General features: G+C 44.3%; 1 protein-coding gene across 3 annotated transcripts in view; it reads left to right on the top strand.

Moving 5' to 3' along the window:
* DOCK11 (dedicator of cytokinesis 11) overlaps window positions 1-25,816 on the top strand; it is a 77,998-nt gene extending 52,182 nt beyond the window's left edge. Inside the window, exons 35-55 of one of the 3 annotated variants that reach the window (XM_063170669.1) lie at window positions 1,119-1,230; window positions 1,350-1,416; window positions 1,871-1,918; window positions 2,106-2,171; window positions 2,419-2,552; window positions 3,190-3,305; window positions 5,040-5,177; window positions 9,545-9,727; window positions 10,367-10,480; window positions 12,146-12,361; window positions 12,444-12,501; window positions 14,180-14,286; window positions 15,265-15,387; window positions 16,267-16,380; window positions 18,198-18,344; window positions 19,154-19,364; window positions 19,688-19,881; window positions 20,339-20,439; window positions 21,595-21,733; window positions 24,093-24,105; window positions 24,199-24,334. In XM_063170669.1, coding sequence (XP_063026739.1) covers window positions 1,119-1,230; window positions 1,350-1,416; window positions 1,871-1,918; window positions 2,106-2,171; window positions 2,419-2,552; window positions 3,190-3,305; window positions 5,040-5,177; window positions 9,545-9,727; window positions 10,367-10,480; window positions 12,146-12,361; window positions 12,444-12,501; window positions 14,180-14,286; window positions 15,265-15,387; window positions 16,267-16,380; window positions 18,198-18,344; window positions 19,154-19,364; window positions 19,688-19,881; window positions 20,339-20,439; window positions 21,595-21,733; window positions 24,093-24,098 — 2,394 coding nt within the window. In that variant the 3' untranslated portion in view covers window positions 24,099-24,105; window positions 24,199-24,334. Of the gene's footprint in view, window positions 1-1,118; window positions 1,231-1,349; window positions 1,417-1,870; window positions 1,919-2,105; window positions 2,172-2,418; window positions 2,553-3,189; window positions 3,306-5,039; window positions 5,178-9,544; window positions 9,728-10,366; window positions 10,481-12,145; window positions 12,362-12,443; window positions 12,502-14,179; window positions 14,287-15,264; window positions 15,388-16,266; window positions 16,381-18,197; window positions 18,345-19,153; window positions 19,365-19,687; window positions 19,882-20,338; window positions 20,440-21,594; window positions 21,734-24,092; window positions 24,106-24,198 lie in introns of all 3 variants that reach the window. The other 2 variants (XM_063170667.1, XM_063170668.1) reach the window with 2 other exon arrangements.
* The last annotated feature ends 253 nt before the right edge of the window (window positions 25,817-26,069 follow it).

Here is a 26,069-nt window from a genome sequence, read left to right as displayed (position 1 = left end):
CAGCAAAGCCCTGAGCTCCAGCCCTGCTGATGGGCTTTGCAGGAGGTGCTGTGGCTTCCAGCCCAGCTCTTCCTCCATGGCTAGACATCCTCCTCTTGAATGTTCTTGAATGTTTTTCAGAGTTATTGAAAGCAATCTTTCTTGATTGAAAGCAATGTGCACAGAACCATGTGAAAGCAGTGCCCCATGGAGGAGCACAGCTTCAGCAGCACTCTCAGAGGCAGACTCTGCTCATTGCCCCACTCCCCTGGAGTGAATTGTGTGCTAACTTTGTAGTTTGGCATGGTCAATAGCAAATCTCTGGCCATAGCACCCTGTCTCCAACTCTAACATGATTGTTTATTTCTGCTTTATTATGACTCACATCCACAGCTTATCCCAGAATAAACAGCAAATAAGATCTGTGGATCCCTCTCCAAACATGAGAGGCAGAGCTTTAGGAGAAGGCTAGGTCTTTATTGTATCCATTTATTGAAGGATACAGCTCAGGCCAGCACAGAGAATGCAAAATAAAATTGCTGTAACTTTAGAAGTCATGCTTCCCGCCACACAATGCCCAAGCCTTCCCCACATAAATTGACTCATCAGCAGGATTTCGTGTATTTTGCCTGAGTCACTTAGTAGGAGGAAAATTGAAACACTTCCAAAAATCAAGGGGAGGAGAAAGTTCTTAAGATGAAACATCCTCCTTTTTTAATAACTGATATTATGTTTTGAAGAGTATGTCTTTAACAGAAAGTCAGGCTTTTGCTTTAAATGGTGGCAGCCGGTGAATTTCTGTTTACGGGAACTGGCTTTTAAAATGTCCAGGAGCTTAGCTGCTGCAGAGAGCAGGGGAAATGAAAGCAGGCTGCTGTGTATTTTGCTGGATAACCTGTCATTCTCTGCCCAGACATCTTTTCTCTGAGCAGAGAAGTGTTTGGGTGTTTGGTGATGTGCCCAGGATTCCCAGGCTGCTCATCGCTGGATGAGCTGTTTCCAAGCACGGTGCTGTGGGGTGCCCATGTGGGGGCAGGAGGGATGCCAGCACCCCTGGTGTGTGCCAGGTTTGCTGTGCCCATGCTGCACAGCCCTGTGCAGAGCCAGGAGCCCTCGGTGTCACAGCTGTGTCCCAGCAGATCCGCAGGAGCTCCATGAGGAGCAGCGTGTCCCACTGCAGCCGGCTGGACCAGTTCGAGATCCGGACACTTCTCATGTGCTACCTGTACATTGTGAAGATGATCTCTGAAGGTTGGTGCCTCCTGCCCACTGGGGCAGCCAGAAAGACAAGGGACCATCAGTTTTGGACTGTAAGGTCCCCTCTTTGAGGTTTTTAAAGTCTCAGTGCACTGTTCTTCATTTTCTTTCAGATACTCTTTTAGCTTACTGGAACAAATTCTCTCCCCAGGAGCTGATCAATGTCCTCATGCTTCTGGAGTGAGTATCACGAGGCTGCTGTTCAAACCCTGCTCCTTAGTGTGGGCAGAATGGCTAAGGAGGAGAGCACACACTGTCCTGTGCAGCACTGGGGGTGTCTGGCCAGGTTGGAATGACATGCTCTTCCTCCCTCTGAGGAGAAGCAAGTGTAAATTGAGGAAGCTTGGTTTAGTGGCAGTGCCCCGTGCTCTGACTGGGGGGTGTCCTACCACCTGTGGGCTCAGCTTCCCCTTCACTGTCACAGCCTCCACTTTGCAGCAAATTTGGGAGAAGACATGGGTGAGAAGACAGAATTTTGAAACCAAGAGTGTGAGGTCAAGTGACTTGTAAATACAGATGCAAGCCCTTGTACAGAGAGAAGTGTGGCTGCAGGCCACAGGGTGGGTTTTAAATGTTCTGGATTGTTCCTGATCTGTAGGATCTGTAACAGATACGTATTTCATTTTCTTCCTAGGGTGTGTTTGTTTCACTTCAGATACGTGGGGAAGAGAAATATTGCCAGGTACTGCATCCTTCCATCTGGTGCTGGGCTGTGGGGGTCATGCCCGTGCTCCCTCCCCCAGCAGAGGTGGGGAGGGCTGGTGCACACTCACTCTGGGCAAACCCCAGTGGGTCTGGGGCTCTGCTCAGTGCCATGCCCTGAGCAGGGGCCCCTCACCTCAGCTCCCTGCCCCTTCCCTCCCCTCCAGCTCCTGCATGAGATCCCCAGGCTCAGGCGAGCGCAGGTTGGCAGTGTCCCCCCCAGCCAGCTGCAGGTGAGACAAGAGCCCCAGCTGCATCCCTGCTTCCTGAGCAGCATCCCTGCTTCCTGAGCAGCATCCCTGCTCTCGTGTTAGCCCTAGGGCCCCCTGCAGCAGCAAGGCTGGCACAGCGCGGGCAGGCCCACTGGGACTGCCCCAGACCGGTGTGTTGGAGGAACAGGCCTCCATCGTGGTGCCTTGTGTGATGTGCAGTGGTGTGTTTGCTGCTGGTGCCCCAGGGCTGTCTGTGCTCCCCTTGCAGGGTGCAGGATGCCTGGCTGGCCAAGCACACGGCAGCCGAGAGGAAGTCGCAGACGATGCCGGCGCTGCGCAGCCGGGCCGGGGCGCGCCTGCAGCACCTGGGCAGCCTGGAGAGCTCCTTCACCCTCAACCACAGTACGTGTGCCAGCAGGGCAGGCACTCCAGCCTGGGAAGAACTGCATGGAGCCGTTTTACACTTGCTTTCCACAGGTTACTCAGATTCTGCAGAATTGCCCTGGTCACCAGGCCTCCCTGCAGCATTCCTGGATGGGTGAGGGTGGCATCCAAGCCAGCCCCTTAAAAATCACCCCTGGGATTTAGGTCTTGTGTGGCTTTCTGCTCTTGCCTGTCTTGGCTCAGCTCCTTGGCTGAGTGTGTGAGCAGGTGGATAGAGAGCAGGACAAGCAGGAGAAGTGCACTGCCCAGACACCTATGCTGGGATCTGCTCTAAGCCTCTCCATGTGGGTGCACTTTGTCCCATTAAAGCACTTTGCCATCTCCCCTCCCTGGAGACAGTTGGGACACCTCATGCTCTGTCTGGCTTTAAAGACAGTGATATAAAGGGGCAATGCAGATACTGTTTTCCTGGTGTGGCATCAGGCTGAGGCAGCTTCTCAGAGTGGAGTTGGCAAATTCAGCATCTTGCTATTCTGGCATCATCTCCCAAATGCAGTGAAAGTGCAAGGGAGAACTTTATCTATATCAGCACTTAGAATTTTTGGGAGCTGGAGTGTTGAACACTGTTTCCTCCTAATTTTCTCTCTGTCCACAGATGCAGGCACCTCAGAAGCAGATATTGTGCACCAGGCATTACTGGAGGGCAATATTGCCACCGAAGTGTGCCTGACAGTCCTGGACACCATCTCTTTTTTCACTCAGAGTTTCAAGGTCAGCACTGAAATCAAAAATGTTGTAGAAAAGTTTTATATATGTTTGGATTTTGGTGACCTGTTCTCCTAGAGTGGAAGAATATGGAAGGCTTTACAAAAGCAAATCATTTGCAGTTTGGTTATTTTCCAAAACAGTGTTTCACAGAGTAATTATACCCATACACAATTTTTCCATTTCTTCAAAGCTGCAAGGCCAGAGAAAATCCCATGTATGTTATAGCAGCTTTTACAAAAATAGAATAAGAGGAAATGTATATCATGTAGAAAGGAGGGACTAGAGAAAAGGGAAATGAATGTCCAACATTTTTAGAAGTCGCTCTTTTGTACCCTAAATTACCTGGAAGCAAGGCCCATTTTTCTTTGAATCGCTGTACATTAATATCTCTGGGGCTGAGGCTCTCCAGCTGTGGTTACCAGTGCAGGACGAGAACCATGGGTAGAAGTCTTCTCTTCCATGTTGGGATTCATGCTTTTGGCAGCCATTGCCATCTACACAAACCAAGGCCTCTGTGGTGAAGAGATCCCCAGGATGGCAGCAAAATACTGTCCTGAAGTGTAGTCAGAGGAATCCTGCATGTAGCAACGTGTCTGGTGTGGTGTCACAAGAACAGCTCTGGATTTCAGAGCAAGCACGATGAACATTTCCTTTTTACATGGAGATGAAGAGAAAGCTGTTCAAAGCCTCTGCTTCCACTGCAGAGCCAAAAAGCCATCCTGGTGCAGATGTTATATTACTCCTTGGAAGTTTGGTAACAGCAAAAGGATTTAGATGCAACATTTAAAACTTGCTTGACTTTCTCAGCTGCCTCTTTGGTAATATTGCTGAACTAAAAAACGATGTGATTTTCAAACCACAGGACAGACTGGATTCCCTTCCCCTTTAGTGGGCTTTGGCTTCACTTTTATGGCCACACCAGACAAGAGTGGGTCCTGTGCTGCAGCAGCTGGGCTGGTGCTGTTCCACTGCCACAGGAAATGAGCTCAGTGTAAAACTCTGGATCCTGAACTTACCGCAAGGTCTGTGCAAGCTGGCAAAATCTGAGCCAGCCCAAGGACTGTGAGGACTGGCAGTGTGATGGGGGCTGTTGAATTCCTGTCAATGCAGGATATCCACATCCTTGTGTCATGCCCAAATCTCCTGCACAGCCCCGTAGGGATGGCAGTGGGCAAAGCCCACCTGGTCTGACACCAAACTGTATCAATAACCCCCAAGTAATTCCATTTTGCTAAATCTACAAGATGCAAACTGGCAAAACTCTTCAGGAAACAAGGGAAGTGAAATTACTAACTACAGCTACTGATCTATCCAGTGAGAAAATGGGTCTTTTTTTTTCTTCCCCCCTCTCTTTTGGGCTACAAACAAAACAATTTTCTAGAAAAATAAAAAGAAATGGAAAAAAAACCCCAGGGTGATAGTTACATTGGTAACATGTTTTGTTTAAAATAACTAGGCAACCAGTCACAGTTGCACAGAATATTGACTTAGTCTTTGGAATTAGTGATTCAGAAGTGATAAAATATTTTTGGTTTTTTTTCTCTGCTGCAAAAATAGCCTCTGCTAACTACTGTAAGTTTTTATTGATTGTCACATTTTATTGGTTATATTTTTACTGAAGGCCCTGTTGCTTATCTGGCTCAAGAATTAATATGATTAATTATGCAAAATTATCTCTGTCACTTCCAGCTTCAGGCACAACATTCCTGCTAAGCAAATTCTCCTGTTGCTTTCCAGACCCAGCTTTTAAGCAACGATGGCCACAATCCACTTATGAAGAAGGTTTTTGATATTCATCTGGCTTTTCTCAAAAATGGGCAGTCAGAAGCAGCCCTTAAGCACGTGTTTGCCTCTCTGAGAGCTTTCATTAGCAAGGTAGGTACAATGACAAAGGTGTGGGAGAACTTGTAAGTATGGCAGAGAGGCCAGTATGATTAAACTCCTGTTAACCTGATATTTTGGAGATGTGTTTTAGCTGCCCTGATTTAAAAACACAGCCCAGGTTAAGTTCTCTAGGTATTTATTATTTGTTGGATATCAGTAAGCAAAGGAGAAATCATGAGGAGTTCCCACACTTGCCTTGGTCACAAGGATTAGCGTCTGTTTGACCAAGAGCTGGTGCTTGAATCTTTGCCCCAAAGATGCCAGTGCTGCTGACAGTGCTGCTGACAGTGCTGTTGCTTGAATAATGCATGCACTGACAGGCAGCTCCTGAGCCACTGCTGGGAGAGGTGATAGCTCTGCTGAACCTTGTTCTGTGCTCTCTGAGCCCTGACAGGTAGTGAGGCTGTTTAATGTCCCGAGCTCAAGCAGAGACAAAGCCACACCTGACCACAGAGGAGCAGTGATTGATGCTGACATTGCCCTCTGTTCTTGTCAAAACCTGCCACTGCTCAAAAGGACGTGTTTCCAGATCTGATGTACATTATAACACCATTCCTCCCAGATGTGCAGTTATCATAAATACAAAATTAATTAAAACACCTCAAAGCCCTTGAGCGCAACACTTCATTCATGAGGAAAATCCACGTGGCAGATTGCAGCCAGGCAGGGATGGTGTCTGAGTGGTAAGCAAAGAGTAACTTTCAAAGGAGCTTTTGCACTAGCTGCTGAGCAAAATCTGATTAAAATGAGACTGCTAAACTGCTTTTCAATGGTGGAAAAAGTCTGTACTTTTTACATTTTGCTGTAACCCCACAGCAAAGCTGAGAGTTAGTGTAAGTCAAGGGCTGGATTTTGGTGCTAAGCAAACACATGAGAAGCAGAAATGCAGAGTTCTTGCTGGCTCCCTGTCTGCTCCAGGCAGTGTGGTCTCCTACAAAGTGTTTTTCCACGGGGCTTCTTAGAGCCTGCTAGATTGGCAGCTGGCAGGGGCAGGAATCACTCAGTTTTTCTGCAGGGTTCAGTGCCTGTTTATTACTCTGCCTTTCTTTTGACTTTTCTGCTTGCTTGTGATCTGCTTAGCCTCGAGATCCATCCTGCTGCAGATCTGCACACACCCTGCTCTCCCACTTGCTATCCAAAAGTTTGTTTAGCCAGAAATATTTGTTTTGTGCCTATAGCAAATAATAGGCATTCCTTGCCTTCCTGACATATTTTCTGTGGGGTTTTTTTTGAATGTGAAGCCAGACCTGCACACCTGCTCAATTTGATCTCACTGTCAGTCTTCAAAGCCTGGAGCCCTTCAGGGCTTCCACACTTGCTTTCCAAAACATCAGTGGCCGCAGGGAGGTTGCATGCTTGGCTGCTGCAAGGATGGGGGATTGTTTTCTTGGATTTATGCCAGTCTACATCCTTGCTGAATTTCACCTCATGGGTCTTTAAAGACACAAATTATTGATTTCAGCTTTCTTGCATTTCCCCTATGGCGGGGCATATATGGCTTCTGTAAAAGCAAGATATGAGCCCAGCAGATGGTATCTAGAAGGAGGAAGTGTTTTCTTTGCCAACTCCATAACCACACGAGTCCCAAACTTCCTTTTAAGTCCTTTCAAGTGTTCTTCTGAGGCCTGAAGTGGCTATGGTGGCCAAGGCAGGTGGTCACTGCATTGTATGACAAGTCAAGGATGAAATGTTTTCCTCCAAGTTTGTTTTCAAATCCTAGCTCTGCTCTACTTTGTAACTTCCAGAAAAGCAAAAGGGAGTTATACCTTTGTCACAGTTAGAATGGAAAATTTTTCATTTTTAGGACCTCCTATAGCTAAAATTACAATGAAATGAATCCCCCTCTTATTTGTGGTCACAGCAAATGGTTGCTGGAGGGAAAAAACTCCTGAGTTGTATTCTGCTACCTATAATTTGTCTCCTACATTAAACCCAGTTATTTGACAGGCAAAAGACTTTAAAAAAATGTTGCAAGTGAGCAAATAAAAATCTTCTATAATTATGTGCATCTTTGGTTTTGGTTGCATGTGTGTGTTCTGGGAATTTGGCAAGAAAGCTTCCTCTGTTTTACTGGCTGGTAAGAACCAACCAAAGCTAGATTGCTCTTGTTTCACACTCTAGGTTTTCTTAAGAACTGAATCTGTCTGTTTACAAATAAATACATATATAAATACCTCTATGCATGCTTAGGAATGATCTTTAATTTAAAAGTTATAAAGAAAAACGAGCATAGAGGAGGGGTGTGCATTACAGACTGGCTCAAACGTCCTTCTGCCTGTCCCTATGGCTGTGCTGCCCTCACATCCCTTTGAGCCTCGCTGGGAGCTGGCTGCTGCGTTGAGCCCTGCTCTGGTCCATGGCATGGGGCTGGGTCAGTGCAGAGGGCACAGTGAGCACCTCAGGGGCTGTTCCATGCTCTCCCCAGTGCTCTGGCCCAGCTGGGGAGCCACAGGCAGCACCAGGCCTGGCTGGGCCTGCAGCAGCCCTTCACCCCTGGATCTGCTTCCCTGGGCCTGGCACCAGGAGCCATTGCCTCTGCTTGGGCTCCAGGAAGGGACGCAGTTCCCTGAGAAAGGGGCACAGGTTTTCCTCCAGAGCTGGTGTGGAGGGAGGTGCACAGGGCAGCAGATTCCCAGGCAGGGGCTGTGTCCCTGGCAGTGCATTGGAGTGCCTGAAAGCCTCTGCTGGCTGGCAGTGTCCCTGCTGGGAGAGGTGCCAGCCATGGCTGTGCTGTGTGTGCCTGCCCTGTCCCACAGCTCAGCCCAGGGCTGCCTATGATCCTGTCTGGCTCTGGGGAAGGGCAACACTACACTGGGCAGCAGCTCTTGCAGCTCCTTTCCCAGGTGCACACACGATCTGTGTGCACCTTATGATGTTTATTTGCCTCTTTCCTTCTTTCTCTTGTTTTGTTTTTTGATGATAATTTTTGGCCAGAGGCAGTGAACAAAAAGTGGTTTGTGCCCTAATTCTATTTTCTTGGTGCAATCCCAGTATCTTGCTAGCCACAGGTCCCAGATCCCTGTTTTAAGACTGTCACCAGCACACCATGGTGGTACCTACAAGTTTTCCTGGATCATCCATACTTAATGCAAGGAGTGGAGTGCCACAGTAACAGTTTCAGCCTCTGGCTGATTCTATTTACTGTCACCTCCCATGGGCAGAAGGTAGTGGGGCAGATGAAAGTGGCTAATGGGGCAGATGAAAGTGGTTAATGGACCATGCCCCATGAAGACCATGGGTCTCAAACAATCTGAATAAGTAAAATCGTGGTTGCCTCTGTTGCCTGTTTTTAGCAGGAGATTCTCTGGGTCTGGGTGCCAGCTGCAGCAGCAGGAGCAGAGTGCTGCTGGGCCATCCCCAGCAGCCTCCACCCCTGGGGAGGTGCTTTATCTCCCCTCCCCAGCAGGTCCCTGCGTGCCAGCACAAAGCCCTTCCTTGTTCTGCTTCCCTGTGCTCAGCCTCTGTGCCGAGGTGGAGGGAAGCCAAGGGTGGTGTCACCTCCCTGCCAGCCACCTCCTGTGACCACAGCCACAGGGACAGACACACCCTGGCATCCCCAGGAGGCTGCTGCCCACTGGGACAGGTGTCCCCCCTGTCTGCTGCAGGTGTCCCTTCCCAGGCAGGGCTGAGCTTGCCCTGACAGCTGTGCTCAGGGGTTTGCTGAGGGGACAGCCAGGCCACCAGGGTGTTCCCCTTGTCCCTGCTGCAGGTCCCTGAGCCCTGCTGTGACTGAGGGAGCTTGCACTGTGGCTTGGCTTGGTCCTGCTGCTCCCTGGGTGGCCCTGGCTGGGGAGGCAGGGCAGGTCACTGAATTTGATGCTCTAAGTGACAAGCATGTTTGCGTTCCTGAGGGCATGCAGGCATGATTTTAGCTGTTTTTGGGGGATCATGTAGAAGTAGATGTGTGAGCATTGCAGGTCACATTTCCCAGTGAGTTTGGATTCCTGGTTGGGCTCTGATGGATTTTCTGATCTTCCAGATAGCACCTTGTGGTGGGAATGCCTGTGGGACCTCTCCTCTTTGCCCCACTGATTGGGATTATGGCTTTTGGAAGACTGTAATTCTATCAGTTCAGTTTGGTGAGAATTTGCCAAAAATCCCAGATGTTATCAGGGGAGGGGTTAGATGGACACAAGCAGTCACATCCCCAACAAGCGTGACAGCAAAGTTCCCATCGGTCTAGGAAATGAGGTTAAAAATAGACCCCAAATTCATTCCCACAAATACTCTCAGGCTCAGAATTCTGGCAGAATTTCTGCTGAGGCTGTCCAGGCTGGAGCTTAGTTTGTTGCCCTGCCCATCTGATCCCTATGCCATTTTGTGGTGTATTTTCTAATATTTGCTTTTCTCTTGTGAAGTTTCCCTCAGCATTTTTCAAAGGAAGGGTGAACATGTGTGCTGCCCTCTGCTATGAGATCCTGAAGTGTTGCACTTCCAAGGTGTCCTCCACGAGGAATGAAGCCTCTGCTCTTCTGTACCTCCTGATGAGAAATAATTTTGAGTTCACCAAAAGGAGAACGTTTCTGAGAACACATCTTCAGGTCAGTGGCTGGAGAAAAGCTAGAGACAGGACACCTCAGATTGAATGAACAGTTACAGCAACAGAGCTCTGTGACCTCATACCTGCAGAGGATCCTGCCATTGCCATATGGACCAAAATCCTCCTGCTTTCCAGGCTTTGCTTAATTCCAGTGACTGGTCCAAGCACCTTTAGGTAAAATAATTGCCATCAAGTACTCCAAGCTGTTGAGTTTTAGTGTATCAGACACATCTCTGTGCCAGAGACTGGCTGGGATGGGGTGGAAGGGACAGCTGCCCTTAAGGCAGGAGAAGGGATTTCCTAGGAGCTGCTTTTTTGGCATTGGTGGTTTTTGAAGCAAATGTAGATACCATGGGGGACAGATGAATACCCTCTGGGTTGTAAAGAATCACAGAAGAAGGTAGCTAATGTCCAAACAGGGATTCATATTAGAATAGTTGGATTGTTGGTTCTGCAAAGCAGTTTGGTCCTCTGGGGAGTGCCTGTCCTTGGGGGATGTGAGAGCTGAGCCACAGCACCAACCACTGCTTACGTGGTGGAAAAGATGTGATGCTTTCCTGTCAGCATTTTATTAACTGTGACCTTAATAAAAGCCTTTTATTAGAGCTTGTTTAAATAAAGCCTCTACCTTGTCCCACAGATAATAATTGCAGTGAGCCAGTTAATTGCAGATGTGGCCCTCAGTGGTGGGACCAGATTTCAGGACTCCTTGCTCATCATTAACAACTTTGCAAACAGCGACAGGCCCATGAAGGTGAGTTGGAGATGTCACATCCCTCATGTGCTATCAGCCATTGATGCAAGCCTGGGGACAGACTCCAGGAAACTCTGTTTAAGGGTTGGGCTAATGACTGGAACTGTGATTTATAGGCTTGTAGTAGGCTGCATTTGCTCAGTAAACAAGTGTTGTGCCAGCAGCAATAGGACCAGCTGCTCAGGCAGGTCGTGCTCCAAACTTGAGGCCTCACACCAAGGGGAGGGAGCTCAGCAGCTCAGACTGTGCTTTGCCATGTTCTGCTTGCCAGATTGTCCAAAGAGCTTTCCAGGAACTCCCAGCTTTGAAGGAATGACAAGGGAGGGTCTGGTATTTCTGTTGCCTGAAGGTAATAATTAGCAGGATTTTGTTTTATTCAACTAAGTGTCAGTAATGTTAAGAAAGAGCTCTTATGTGGAGATTAATGGTTGTATTTCTTTGGAAAATAATTGCCTATCTTTGTGCTAGAATTAGTGGCTTGTACCCCATCCATTGAGCAATTGCAACATGCTCCATTTCACACAGAGCAGCTGCCAAGGCAGGATAGGGGAAATGGAAAGTGTTTTTACAGTTCCACGGTTATCCTGTGACCTAAAGGCTTAATGGGAGCTTCCATTAGGTGTTTAATTGTGATCTAACAAATTTATAGATAGGATATACCTGGCGAAAACCTCAGTTCTTTTCTGCACACAGATGTTGGTAAAGATTTTACTGAGCCATACTTGTAATTTACATCATGAGATGATCATGATATCAAGTTTTTGTGTTTGTGTAAGTGCAAGAGTACAGGAGAGGTTTCAACACACTGGAGAGAATGGCATGCACAGCCACAGCAGCAGCTGGGCTGCAGGAATCTGAGGAGAGGGAGCATAAATCAGGCCCATCATGGAGGGGAGAGAGCTGAGGGGGAGCCTTACCTGCTTCTTTCCACAGCAGACAGTTTATAGAGGCATATTTAGACTCTTTTCAGAGGTGTGGAGTGCAGGACAAGAGGCAGTGTATGCAAGTTGCAGCAAGGGCAATTCCAGTTTTGCTTAAGAAAAAGTTATTTCCCAAGAGCACTGTGCAGCCCTGGGGCAGGGCCTAGAAAGGAGGTGGATTTTCTGTTTTAGGAGATTACAAAACTTGGCTGGACAAGCCTTGGTCTAACTCAGTGTTGGCCTAGTTCTGAGCAGGGGATCAGATCAGAGCACATGCTTCTCTACTACATTCTTGTGGTGGGAAGCTCTACAAACGCCTTCAGTGCTTTAGGAATTGAAGACAGACCACATCAGAGCCTAACAAGCCAGATGTTGAATGACATGAAAAAATACTGCAGCCATGGTTTGTGGTCTCATCCAGAGATCTTTGCATGCATGGAGCACTTGTGTGTCGCTCTCAGAGCAGCTCCTCAGGATGTCAGAGTGGCAGCCTCACTGCAGCACAGGAACAGCCAGCCTGGCACCCTGGGCACAGCCTGGAGAGATTGGCCCTGTGCATGGCATGACTGAAGTGCCTCTGAATGCAGCTGGAACGCTGCGCTCTGTGTGCAGTGTGAGCTCAGTAAGAAGAGTTAATTAGCCTTATCTGCTGTGTTCTCAGGTAAGTGAAGTTGGCTGAAAGGGTAATTTTTGGCAAGCTGTGTATTTTCTGTATCAGCTTCTAATTCAGTTTGTTTCTTCTCAGGCAACAGCTTTTCCTTCCGAAGTGAAAGATTTGACGAAGAGAATCCGCACAGTGCTCATGGCCACTGCTCAGATGAAGGAACACGAGAAGGACCCAGAAATGTTGGTGGATCTCCAGTACAGCTTGGCCAAGTCTTATGCAAGCACCCCCGAGCTCCGGAAGACGTGGCTGGACAGCATGGCCAAGATACACGTGAAGAACGGCGACTTCTCAGAGGTAATTTGTGCAACTCAAAACTGGTGCACAGCAGGACACATGTACAGATGGCATTTTGATAATGTCCCTTTGTGCTTTGCAGGCAGCCATGTGCTATGTTCACGTAGCAGCCCTCGTTGCAGAGTTCCTGCACAGGAAGAGTAAGTGTCTGCTGCTTGGGAGACACGAGGAGGATGATGGTGGGGTTTGGGGGTGTCAGAATCTTTTTAAAGAAAAGGCTCTCTCAATTTGGTAAATTGTTATTTTATAAACAAGCTGAAAAGGAAAAAAGAAATCATTGCATTGTATAAAGCTAGAAGATGATGAGTAGTTTCTAAGAAATGACAGTTGTTCATACCTGTTCACTTAGACAGCCACGCTAGCGTGGTGCTAAGTGAAATAAGAGCTGACACATCATGTCTTGGTTTAAATGTTCACTTGTATTTTACATTAGGAAATGCACTCACTGGGGAAGGCCATGTTAAAAACTGGCTCAATATGATCATCAGAATTATTACTATAGGCAGTACAGAAAACTGTAGAATAAAACAGTCAAAATTCAGTCAAGAAATGAGACTGTAGCCTAACCATACACATATGTAAAGAACAATCAGAATAAAAGGAGAGTTTTGTGGCTTAGTGCAAAACAGGAAGGAAGGACAGAGCTGTGTGTTCTCAAGTTACACCACATTGCAGGTTTTCTTTTAAATACCTGTTCTGCAGTTGATATATTGACCCCATTTCTCATTTCCATTTAAGGGAGTAATTGTTGAAGTGGACCCTTAACATTTCAGAAAACTAAGGCTGCATGAAAGCTGATTGCCTTGGCTGGAAAGTCCTTCAGTGCCCTGCTCAGGGGGATTGGAGTCCCTCCAGATTCTGTACTTTGTCTTGGCAGAGTGGGAAAAATCAGGACTTGTTCTTGTGATATATATGCATGTTTCACATGGCTGCAGAGAGGGGGGTACTGAAAGTTTGCAATGTTTTATTTGTACACAAAGGCTGCTTACCACAAGTAGTGGTAAAGGAGAACTCCTAAAAGGGAAGAGGAACAAGTCCAAAAGAATATTAAATTAGGTTTGAACATTGAGTTATTTCTGTTACTGGCACTCTTTGCATATACAGAGGCTGGAATGATTCAGTAAAGGCTGAACTACCCAAAGCTTTGGTGTACCTTACTGTGCTTCCTTGCTAGGAGTGTACAGCTCTGTGTGCTTACCACCCAGCTCTCCAGCAATAGCTGGGTAGGGATAGAGTTACTTTTCTTGCTTGGTAGCTGGTGCTCTGTTTTGGGTTCAGTGTGAGAGTAATGTTGACAGCACATGGCTGCTTTGGTTGTTTCTCAGTAGCATTTACTCCAATCCAGGGACTTCTTCAGTGTCTTGTGCTGTGCCGGTGAGGAGCTGCACAAAAACCTGGGAAGGAGAATAGCTGGGGCAGCTGACCTGAACTGGCCAAAGGGATATTTCACATCTCTGAATGTCGTGCCCAATGCATTTGCTGGGGGAGTTACCTGGAAAGGAGGCCAGTGTGGGAATGGTTTTGGCATTGGTCACCAGGTGATGAGCAACTGTGTTGTGAATCACTTGATTTTCTCGAGGTTTATATCTCTCTGTTATTATTATTTCCTTAGTTTACTTTGTTTCAATTATTAAACTGTTCTTATCTCAACCCATGGGTTTTACTTCTTTTCCCTGATTTTCCTCCTCGTCCCACCAGGGTTGAGTGGGGCAGTAAGAGTGTTGTTGAGTGGTATTGATGTGCCAGCTCAGGTCAAAGTACAGCAGCATGACACATTTGAGATAATTCCACTAATCCATTTGCTTTTGTCTGCTGCAGAACTGTTTCCCAGTGGATGTGCTGCCTTCAGGAAGATCACTCCCAACATCGATGAAGAAGGTGCAATGAAAGAAGATGGTGGCATGATGGATGTACATTACAGTGAGGTGAGGTCCTGTGCTGTAGATAGGAGGATGGGAGGATATTTGATATCTGGTTAGGATTTAGTTTTAGAATTCATTCATATGAGCTCTAACAAATTGTTTTGTGCACTGCTGTCTGTAAACAAGACTGTTCCACTCCAATTTCCCAAGAGAAATCTGTTCTGGAGAATTTTCTGTGTGTGATTCGGACAGGTAAAACTGATGAAAGTTCTTGGTTTTATGAAGAGTTTTTCTAGCACAGAGGCTGAAAAAGCAGCACCCCAAGCTCTGCCTGCTGTGTTATGCAAACACTGATGTTGCCAGCGCAGGGCAGCACAGCCGGGTGTGGTGTTTCCAAGAAGGGGCAATACAAAGTCAAGCTCTGCAAGGGAGAGGTCATCTTAGGGTGCCCCTGGAGTTAGGGCTGTTCTGCAGCACACCATGATAGCAGAACAATCCAGAAACCCTGGCAAGGCCTTGGGGAAGTGGGTAGCTCCTCCCATGAGTCATGAAGCCTCACAAGAACTTCTGCACCATCCCTGTGCAGCTGCCTTGCTTTGGCCATGTGGCTGAGCAAGGTGGCCCTGCAGCCCAGCTGCCCTTTCATCAAGGCTTGAGGATCCTTGGCATCACAGCCAATACTTGTTCCTTGGGTGTGTTTCTTAGTCACACACCTCTGATCTCCAGTGCTGTCCAGTTCATACTCTCCCACAGTTCTTGCAGTTTCCTGGGAGAGTAACTAAACATACTTGCTGGCTATTATGCTAATGGCTTATGAAGAATTAATGAACTTCTAAAAAATAACTTGTCCTTTTTCTTCTTCTTCCCCTTACCCCTCCCCAAAATTTAGAATGCCTTTAGAAAGGCTGGGAATACACAGTGTTTAAACTTATGTAACTGCAATTACTTATTCTGGGATCTGATAGAAGTGTCCGAAGTTAAAATGGTTTTATCTTCTAATCTGGAGTGTTAGTAACACCACCCATTTGGCTGCTGTCACAGGAGGTCCTGGTGGAGCTGCTGGAGCAGTGCATAGATGGCCTGTGGAAGGCAGAGCGTTATGAAACAATTTCTGAGGTTTCCAAACTGATCATTCCCATTTATGAAAAGCGGCGTGAATTCGAGGTGGGTATTTTCAACTTGTTTGCATACAGCAGGTAATTTTCTAGACTGCTGAGAAATAAAAAACAGGGGACTTTTTTATTTTTGAAGTTAGGAGTTACTGAATTAGTGTCAGTAAAGCACACACTGTTCCTCATTGCTGGTTATTAAAGAAATTATTGAAAGCAGTGATCTGAAAGGTATTTATCAAAGCTAATGGGTGACTCATGACTAGTGAATAATTGCCACCTTCCTTCCTGTAAAAAAAACCCTTTTGTCATTCCATATGCTCATTGAAGCTCTATTCTTTTTGAGACCTGAAGTTTTTAAGGGTTAAAACCAGAATGAAAGGACAAGATCTTGGGTACTTCAGTGGCAAGTGGAGAGGAAGGAAGGAGGCTGTTCCCAGCCTTGCTCCTTTCCCCATGTGCTGTCACCTGTGCTTCAGCTTAGTACTGGTCCTCTTTCCTTCCCTCTGTATGACCTCTTCCCCTCCCATCCAGCCATAAAACTGAACCTGGGAGGAGGGGGGAAAGCCTTACCTCGATCTATTTTTTCATTGCTAAAGCTGTTTTTAATAAAAAAAAGACTTTCTGGGTAAAATATTGCCAGCTGCTCTGTGTGTGAAAGCTCAGTCAGGAAACACCCTGAGACACCCAGTGCACTGAGCCTTCTCTCCAGGGGCAGTGCTGTTCCTGCAATCTGTGGTACCCTGCAGAACCTGAAGCATCTACTTAAAACCAAGTTTTTCAAACAAGACTGCATGAGCTCAACCTCTTTAGAAATTAAGGTTTCAATCCTCCAGAGGATTGTGTTCAGGTATCTCTGAAGCTTCTGGTGTTAGCTAGAATGTGCTTCTTGGAAAATCCTGCTTTTCTCATAATGTTAAAATCTGATTTCCAGAAACTCACCCAGCTGTACAGAACACTCCACGGAGCCTATGCTAAGATATTGGAAGTAATGCACTCAAGGAAGAGGCTCCTTGGAACCTTTTTCAGAGTGGCCTTTTATGGACAAGTGAGTATACACACTGGCTTGCCAGCTGCCCCTCACCAGGCATCCTGGCCCAAGAGCTGCTGCTCTGTCAGACCTGGAGTTAAAAAGCTCCTCTGGTGCAGCCACCAGTGTCTACATGAGTGTTTTGGTATTGCACACTGGGGATGAGGGTTTGTATCTGTTTCTAGGAGCACTTGATTTATTATAAAGTTTATGATTCTGCCTGTAGGCTTTTCTTAAAACAACTCAGCAGTTAGGAAATGCCTTAGTGGGCTCAGAAAATGCTGAGGATTTTTTGTAATTATAGTTATTGTAGTTACATAGACACAATTTAGTGTGGATAGTCTATAACTAGTAACAGTATATAACTATAACCATAGTATATAAACAGCAGTAGTAACAGACTTTTTTTTTTTCTACAAAAAAATGCTGCTCCCTTCTGGGTACTAGCAGAGTAAAAGGTTATGAGAGAAGCTGGAGGCAAAATATCTGTCAATGTTGATTACACACATGTAGAGATAGGTAGTGCTAGTGTTAGCTGAGGTAGCTGAAAAACTGAGTAAGATCTGGTGCTCAGAGTCCCAGGAAGTGGCATGATCTTATCACAGCTCATTGAAGTCTTCTGAGCTTAGAAGCAGTTGTGGTTTTATTTTTTTTCTCCACCTATAGCAGTTAATATAGTGTGATACCCTCATGTCCTTTCTGTCTCTGAACAACCTGCTTCTGCTTGAGGACTCAACCAAGGGGAGCTGCAGGACCCCTCTTTAGAAAACACCATATACATTTTATTGGCCTTGCCTTTCCTTATTCCTTCTTTTCGAGGAGATGATGAATACCCCTGAAACCCTCATGGGTTTGTACCTTTGAATGTCACTGTCACAACATACCACAGCAGTGACTTTTGCTGCAGCAGACATGCATTTTATATTTACCCTCATCTTCCCTGTAACTTTGGATATGTAAAAAGTAAATAAGGTTAGCAACAGATAAAAGGAAACAACTGCTGGCTTATTTTTCTGGAAGTTGGAAATAACTGGATCAGCCTTTAAAATTGAGCTGTGTAGCATCCCAACATCCAGTACTTGATCCAGTTTTGCACTTTGAAGCTTTTCTGGCTTTATATTCCAGCTACGCACAGATAGCTTAACGCTGTGTCACGAGTTCTAGCTGGAGCAGTTCACCAAAGCATGAAGTTCCCATGCTGTTTCCATTATGGGTAAGACTGGTGATGCAAACACAGCCTTTGATGTGTTTTGGTCTCCATTTACAGTAAACACACCAAATCCCACTTCCCTGCATACAAGAGGAATTAAAGCACAGGAAACCCATTTCTTTTTTTTATTGCTTAAAGACTCTTGCAGCTTACACAAATTCTTGAATTTTTGACTGTTCCAGTGGCTCTGCTGTCAGGGCTTCCTCATCTCACATATCTCTCTGCTCCTTCTCTGTACCTTGTTTTTGTGGTTTTTTTCTCCTGCCTATCTCTTTCTAACCTTCCAAAAGGTCAAATGCAGGCCAAACCATCTTCCACATAGTTTATATTTCTCACTGGTTCTACTCAAGTAGTGATGCATTGTGTTTGTGTTGGTTGAAGAATTTTATTTTTTTAGACCATTTTTGAAGGAAGCTATTAAACAGGCAAAGTTCAGTGAGACTTTATGAGCCATAGTCTTCCAAAACTTTTTGGCTTTCTGAAATGTTAGTAGAAGCTTGCTTTACAAACATCAAATCTAACATAAAAGTTTTCTAAATTAAGAAAGACAGCTATTCCTCACTGGTTTTTTTGTTGTTGTTTTTTTTTTTTTTGGTTTTTTTTTTTTTTTTGTGGTTAATGCCAGACATTCTTTGAGGAAGAAGATGGGAAAGAATACGTCTATAAGGAGCCCAAACTGACAGGCCTCTCAGAGATCTCCTTCAGACTTCTTAAACTTTATGGAGAAAAATTTGGGTCAGAGACTGTAAAGATTATCCAGGATTCTAATAAGGTAGAGTTAAACTGTGGAGGTGCTGGAGAATGGCAGAGCATCCCTTCTCTCTGCCAGTGGGAGAATGAGCCCTCTCCTCCACCCTCTTACCCTATTGCCCCTGGCATCCTCCTGCTCCTCTGTGTGGAAATGTTGCACAGCTTGACCAGTGCTGGTGCTGCTGTGGCTCCCAGGTGTGAATTCTGACTGGAAATTGCAATCCCCACTGCACTGCCTTGCTGAAGGCATTAGAAGCCAGCACAGAGCATCAGTCACTGGAAGCAGAGTTACTTCTTGTTGCTTTGATGCTGCAAGTCTGAAAGAAAACCTCTTGGGGCCTTGCAGCCTTATATGGAATACTTATTTATGCTCCCTGCAAGAGCTGTGCACACCCTTGGGCTGCAGTGGGATTTATCTGGGCAGTGCTGGTGATCCCAAAGCTGGTTTAGTGCAGGCCTGCAGGTTTGGCTGGCCCAGCACTGCATGAGCACTGGGTCATGGTCTGGACATTTTGTGGTCACATTAAAAGGACTGAGTGGCTCAGAACTGTGCTGCCTTGATGGATCAGGGGACGTGGCTGCCTGCTGCCGGAACAGCTTGCTTGGCACCATGTCATGTATTTCTTGTGCCACACCTCCTTGTCTTATCTGCTGGTGCATGGTCTAGACATACCAGCTGAAGGCAAAAGGAACATTTAGCATGTCATTGGCCTTCCTGCAGTGAGGGCAGATCAGCGGGCATTTATTTTAAATCAAATCCCAGTGAATAGATTAGCCAATTATAACTTCTTAACCTTTGCTCCCCCTGTGAGTAACCCTCTTATTTCATAGGTCAACATTAAAGACCTTGATCCCAAGTATGCCCATATTCAAGTGACTTATGTGAAGCCCTACTTTGAAGACAAAGAAATGTCTGAAAGAAAAACTGAATTTGAAAGAAATCATAATATCAATAGATTTGTGTTTGAAACGCCTTACACTTTATCTGGAAAAAAGCATGGCAGTGTGGAAGAGCAATGCAAAAAAAGGACCATTCTAACTAGTAAGTACAAATGCCTGAACATGAAACAATATCAGTAACTATTAGGAGACCTTTTCTAGCTCATGAAAATATTCAAGAAGTGTGACAAATTCTCTCAGCTCAATCAGAATTAGGAGACAATATTCTGGTTGGGAGGGGGAATTTACCTTGTGTTTTTTATGTGCACATTTTTACAGATTAAAAAACCATCCTGGTAAATTATAGCTTTGTTTGGGATTTCACATCCCCAGGGGCAAGAATCTGCTTGTATATGTTCTATGAAGAGTACTCCTAAGTGCTGCATGGCTTCTCAATCCATACATTTCTTTTGCTGTTTCTGCTAGCTTTGAACTCCTTTCCATATGTTAAGAAGAGAATTCCAGTCAATTATGAACATCAAGTTAATTTGAAGCCAATTGATGTCGCTACTGATGAAATAAAGGACAAGACAGCAGAGCTGCAGCAACTCTGCAGCTCTGCTGGTGATGTTGACATGATCCAGCTGCAGCTCAAACTGCAGGGCTGTGTCTCTGTGCAGGTCAGTCTGTTTGATGTCTGCTCACAATTGCATTTACATGCACAGCTCGGGGTGAGGCATGGTCACAGCACATTTACTTTCCAGAAATCATTAACTTCCCAGGCTTCAGGGCTGCCCTGCTCCAGCACAGCCTCCCTGTCACCTTCAGTGCTACACACACAGCTGGCTCATGGGAATAAACATTTCCTCCAGTGCTGTTTACAGTGTCAAGTCCAAGTGTAATTGCACATTAATTAGCCATAAGTAACTGCTGAAACATACTCAAGGTTGTACTGTAAGGATCAGGCACAAAGAGCTTTTTGTGAGTCTGCCTTCTCAAGCTGGATGAGTGACCTTAGGACTCAGACCATGCTGCGTTTCCACACAGAAATAAGAGGAAAATGTGAGGAAACAATCTTAATATCTCTTTTTATCTCAGCAGAAGTTCTAGCATAAATGATTTCTTCTTTCATTCTAGGTTAATGCTGGTCCTTTGGCCTATGCCAGAGCTTTCCTAAGTGACAGCCAGTCCAGCAAATATCCTGCTAAGAAGGTGAATGAGTTAAAAGAAATGTTCAGGTAGGATTTCTAATGTAATAAAAACCAGCAGCTGGCTGGAAGATGGTACCTGCTCTGATTATGTTTTTGTCTGTCTCCAAACTCAGCAGATGCTATATACTTAAATATGTCTTATAAAGATCCAAGTCTTGTGGGGTTGTGGGTGCTCACACATTTGAAAAAAGCCAATGAAATTATATATATCAAGATTATATATATCAAGATATATGTTCCCAAGTCCAGGGCTGGGCTCTCCATGAGGAGATTTGCCTGAACACTTGCTTCAACAGTTTCTGTGAGTTTTTGAGATTATCACATAAAGTATGTTTGAAAATCAAAGATCTGACAGTCCAGGGGCTCAAGGGTCTTTGATATTTTGTATTGTTTGCCAGTTTTTCCAAGGGGATTTTTTGCTAGCTAATGATGAACTTAAAATACTTTAAAGAAAATCCTTTCTCAGTTTATGGAAGAGCACTGATCTTGTTTCTGTTGCTAATTTTTGAAACTGAGTGACTTGCGCAGGTGTTTTTCCAATTTCCGGACCTCTCAGGTGCAACCAGCTATCCACCAGCCCCTTCTGTGCTGGTGGCTCCCATTTCACCCATTTCTCCATTCTCATTGTATGAAGAAAGCAGCATTTGGGCCAATCCCATTCTCCTTCCGTGTACCAAGTGACCTGGCAGTCAGGGAGCAATCCCTGAGAACATGCCATGCATGGTTTTACTTTCCAGCCTTGCAGTGCAAACACTGTCTCCATTTCAATTGTGAATGTATCTTTATTGAGCTTTATAAAAAAGGAAAATATGTGTGTTAAATGAAGCAAAGGAACAATAACAGATCTCAGAAAGAGCATTACAGTTCCCCATGGTGTGAATTTCCTTCTGGAGGGTGCCTGAACTCTGACAGCCCTGCTGTGTCACACATACCCAGCCCTGCAGGACTGGCTGTCCCACCTCCTGGGGATCCAGGCTCACAGGAGCTCCAGCAAAAAGCCCAATGCCTGTGTTGCAGTCCCTCTTCATTCCCTGATTCCCTGGGCCAGGGATACCCTGGAATATGTCTTGCCCCAAACACAGCAGAAGAGGGGGTGGGAAATACTGAGGTTTGCCTGTCTGTTCAGTTGCTTGCTTTGGTAGAAGACTGGGTTGTTGTCAAGTTCATTCCTTTCCTCTCCAGGAAGTTTATCCAAGCCTGTGGAATTGCTCTGGAGCTCAACGAGCGTCTCATTAAGGAGGATCAAGTGGAGTACCACGAGGGTTTAAAGTCAAACTTCCAGGATATGGTGAAAGAGCTTTCTGACATCATCCATGAACAGGCACGTACTGCACGTGGGGTGGCTCTCTGTGCTGGAAAACTGACTAAGCTGAGAACTGGCTGGGAACTGAAAATGTGATCACTCCTCGTGTTCTGTAGCTAAATATGAACGGGCGAGTAAGTGAATGTGAAATTAGGCTGTAGAGTTGGTGGGTTCCTAAAACTGCTTGCTGTTGACTGGACATCTCAGCCTGATGTTGGTATTCAGAGTGCTGCAGGGTGGAGTCTTCAGGACACACCACTGCCTGCCATGGCCATCAGAAATCCTGTGCCATGTTCTGCATTGTATTTGAAAATTATAAGGAGGTCATAGGTCAAAGTTCTCTGGCAGAATTTCCATTTCCTCGGTTATAGCCAGCTTACGGATTTTTTTTTAATCTTATATTTCCTTGTATATGTTTTCTTACAATTTTGGCCTAATGCCAACATGCCATTTCTATGCGCTGTTAAAATTCATGCTAATTTATCTGATCTATCATTTTATGTTTTCTTGGATCTTTCTAGGAAAATACTTTTTAATAGTAGCATCAGAGAGGTGAGAGATTCAAAGAGCAGTTGTACTTCTATCTAGTGTTATGCTGTGAAATTAGATGAGAATTATATTTCTGAAGTAATTTCCATGCCTCTGCTCTTTAATGTTGCCTTCATTATGACGAAAGAAAGCTTGTAGAGTTATAGCATCAAGGATATAAAATCAACTATACAGACTGCATTGTGGTTCATACAACTTGAAATTTCAAAAGAATGCTTTCAGGATCTCCCAGTTAGTCAATATGCAGTCTATGTGTGACTATGAATTAAAGATGCAACATCTTAACTCACTAAAAATGAGTTGAATAGTTAGTTGAGTAGTTGTTCACACTAAGTGAAAAATCTGCAAATGGCAAAATAATACAACTGCACCAGGCTGCTGTTTCTAAATGAGGTTGATTTACAATGAAATAATGCTTATGGGAATCAGAGTCTTGTTATGGAATAGTACAATATCATTTCAGGGCAGCAGTCTCATGAAGGGGATGAATTTTGTTGTAGGAGTGTAAGGGTGGATCCATTCAGAGTGACTGCTGCATTTCTGTTGCTTTTGTTAGATTCCCCTTCTATTCTGCTCGTGGCCACCATTGTTTTAGGGGGCAAACTATTGATTTTGCACATTTGCCACACTGGTTTTTTCATTGCCACTACCTGCAGAGAGGCTTGTTCACAAGAGCTGCCACCTGCTTACTCTGTTTGCCAGTGGCAAGACTTCTAATTTGCATGCAGCTGCTGAAACTTTTGTGGCTTTTGAATTTTGCAATAGTCAAATCAAAAACAAATCACTCAGTCCTGCACTGTCAAAGTACAATAGCTAAGATTATTTTAGCACAAAGAAGCATTGTTAAAGCACACCCCCTGCTACCTCAATAGATTTATCCACTGCTGTGTTGTCTTTGCTTAACGGGCAAAGTATGACTGAAATGTCCAAGTGAAGGTCTCCCTTGGAAGGATACACTTTTCACTTTCTTCTTGTAATGGCTCAAAAGGCAGCTTAAAATACTGTGTTTATGAACACTGTTCTTTATAGTTGCACAACATGATGATGTACTACAGCTGACTTGAACTTTTCATTGCCATCAAATGACCTAATATCTAACAAATTCATCTTAATGGAATAAGTTTTTTTTTTATTATTTTGCAACATTACTCAGTTAAATGTGAAAAGTATAGTGCATTAACTTAGGGTTCTCACTGCAAATAGCATATGCTTTTCTAAGTATTGTCAGTGTCCTAAAGCAGCACAGGCATTGCCCTTTGTTTGAGATGCAAGAGCAGATGGTAATCACTGAGTCAGCCTGTGACCTATTTACAGATCTTTTAAGCTACAATGTAAACACAAAAAAATTATAAACTGCAGCTGAACAGGTCCAGGAAATTCCAGAGACTGGCAGAAAGCTGGATTTCCAGAGGCTGTTTATGATGGCCAGTGATCTCAGTTTCACTACTGCAATATCAAAGTAAACTAACTTGACTGGCGAACCACATGGTGAAAATAAATGCACAGTCAGCTCTGCCATTCCAGCTGGATCCTGTGCTGTCAGGGTGTCCTTCAGGCTGCAGAATACAAAATGTGGACACAGAGGGAGTGAGTGTCTTTGGGATTTAGCTGCATGTACTCCCCATGCTCACAAAAAACCTATTAGAATTCTGTTACTGCTGAGACATAATAAAAAATTGTTATACAGAGAACTGTTTCTTTTCCACAGTGCATAGTTGTAACTGAAAGTGATCCAGTAATATACAGAATGGTGTTTAAATTAATGCTACAGAAATCACTAAACTATTCTCCTTTCTCATTTCTTTGTTACGCTGCCTTTGTGAAACAGCTTTGAAGACAAGGTTGGATATCTCTTTTGCATACCTTTTAAACAGCTTGATTATCATAATGAAGTGAAACCTGTACTGAATTTGTGATTGTTTTGCTTTGTTTAGATCTATCATGAAGACACAATGCATTCTCCGTGGATGCAGGACTCCCTTCACGTCTTCTGTGCCATCAGTGGAACCTCTGGTGATGGAAGTTACTGCTCACTCAGACCCACTGCTGACATATAAACATATCAGTCATATCTTACAGAGCCTCCTCAGGAATTCTTGGAACTGTACAAAGGATGTTTAAAACCATACATGATGAGCAAAGATTGAATTGCAGGGTGGTTTGATTTGTTTTGCTTCAGTTTTTTTTTTTTTCCCCACAAAAAAAGTTGCCATGCTTTCAAACAGGGTGCTTGCTTATTTTGCTGAGCAACGTTGAAAGTGCCTGGACATTGCACCACTGTGCTTGTTTTCTACTATTTTTTTTAAGCTAAATGAACAGCAGGATGTGGAAAGGCAATTATTTAAATACATGTTGAATTGCTGAACTATGAATCAAAATAATGACGTACTGTGTAAAGTTGTACAATGGAATATAATAAAATGTAAAACTACTTTGTAAATAGAAGGACTGTAGAGTATATAGAAATTAGCATTTTATCATATTTGCTGCTAAAAGCTTTGTTGGACAGGGGATGTGAAGGAGAAATTGTATTTACTGGTAAGAGACCTTTCTCTTTTAAAAAGTGACTTGGGGTCCACATACCCCTATTGCACTTAATGAGAGTAAACTTGCCCTAGTCTGGAATAATAAAACCTAAGTCAGAAATTATAATTTTCATACATCCTCAGAGCAGATATTTCTAAAGTAATCTCCATGAAAGTTGAGCTTACTGTAGCTGATTCCAATTTTGGATAAATTTTCACAGCTGCAGGAGAGGATGGATTGTACTCACTGAGAGCGAACCTGAGAGATGTGTCATTTGATAAGAGTTTTCTCCTGCTTGCCACTCATAGTCTCACACAGATAGGAACTCTGAGAACAGCTTAAATTGAATTGGAAATTATAAGGTGCTTTAATAACTTTTGGAAAAATTATAATAATCAGAGAGATGTGGTTTAAAAACTTGCAGCACATCAAAATAACTTATACAAAATTGAGGGATTTGTTAGCACCACAAGTCATGCATGTTCCCTCCTGTTAAGCAGATTTGTTCTCTGTAAGCTCTCTGTTTTTGTCTGATAGGTGGTTGGAGAAAATGTATTTTCCAGAATTCTTTTATTCCTTCTTCCCCTTCCCAAAGCTTTCATACATTCTCTGCCTCTTTTTTAATATAATGCTTTAGATTCAGGAAGAAGAACACAGTTCAGTAATTCTTTTATCCAGCGACATTTTTAACATCCGTGTTTTTCAAAATCCTATCAATTGTAAATATGGTTCCAGCAGTTCATATGGGAAGGGTGGGAGTTTTAAGGATATGTAAAAAAAATGTCATAATAAAAGGACTTCAGCTGGGTATTTAGCTTGGCTGTAGTGTCTATAAAATGTTAAGCTTCTATGTTTTTGTGACAAAAACTATCTTCAAATAGTAACTGGACCACATTTCAAAATGTTTATTATGCATGATTCTAAATACCTACAATTATTTGTATTCTGAGAAAATAATGTTGTGATCCATGAATTCACCCATTAGCTGTTTCAAGCAAAATACAGATGTGCCTATAACAAACCAGCCACATTTCTGCTTCTATGTGCTTTTGTGCCAGACAGGCTCTAAATTTAGCACAAACTTTAAGTAAGAGGAAGAGAGATTAGTGTGTGTAAATATGGTTAGCACCTTCCTCATTGTTATCTTTCAACAAATAATATGTAAAAGCATGTAGTGAGAGTTTTCCAAATTACTTTACTAAGAGGTGTGAAGTTCATTATTAGTCAATCCAATACAAAATACCTTTGGAGCTAATTGACCTCTAACTATCAGTAGTAA

Source organism: Melospiza melodia, chromosome 16, assembly GCF_035770615.1.
Source record: "Melospiza melodia melodia isolate bMelMel2 chromosome 16, bMelMel2.pri, whole genome shotgun sequence".
Classification (NCBI taxonomy): Eukaryota; Metazoa; Chordata; class Aves; order Passeriformes; family Passerellidae; genus Melospiza; species Melospiza melodia.
The sequence above is the reverse complement of the archived record's forward strand: the minus strand, read 5'-3'. Positions and strand labels throughout refer to the sequence as shown.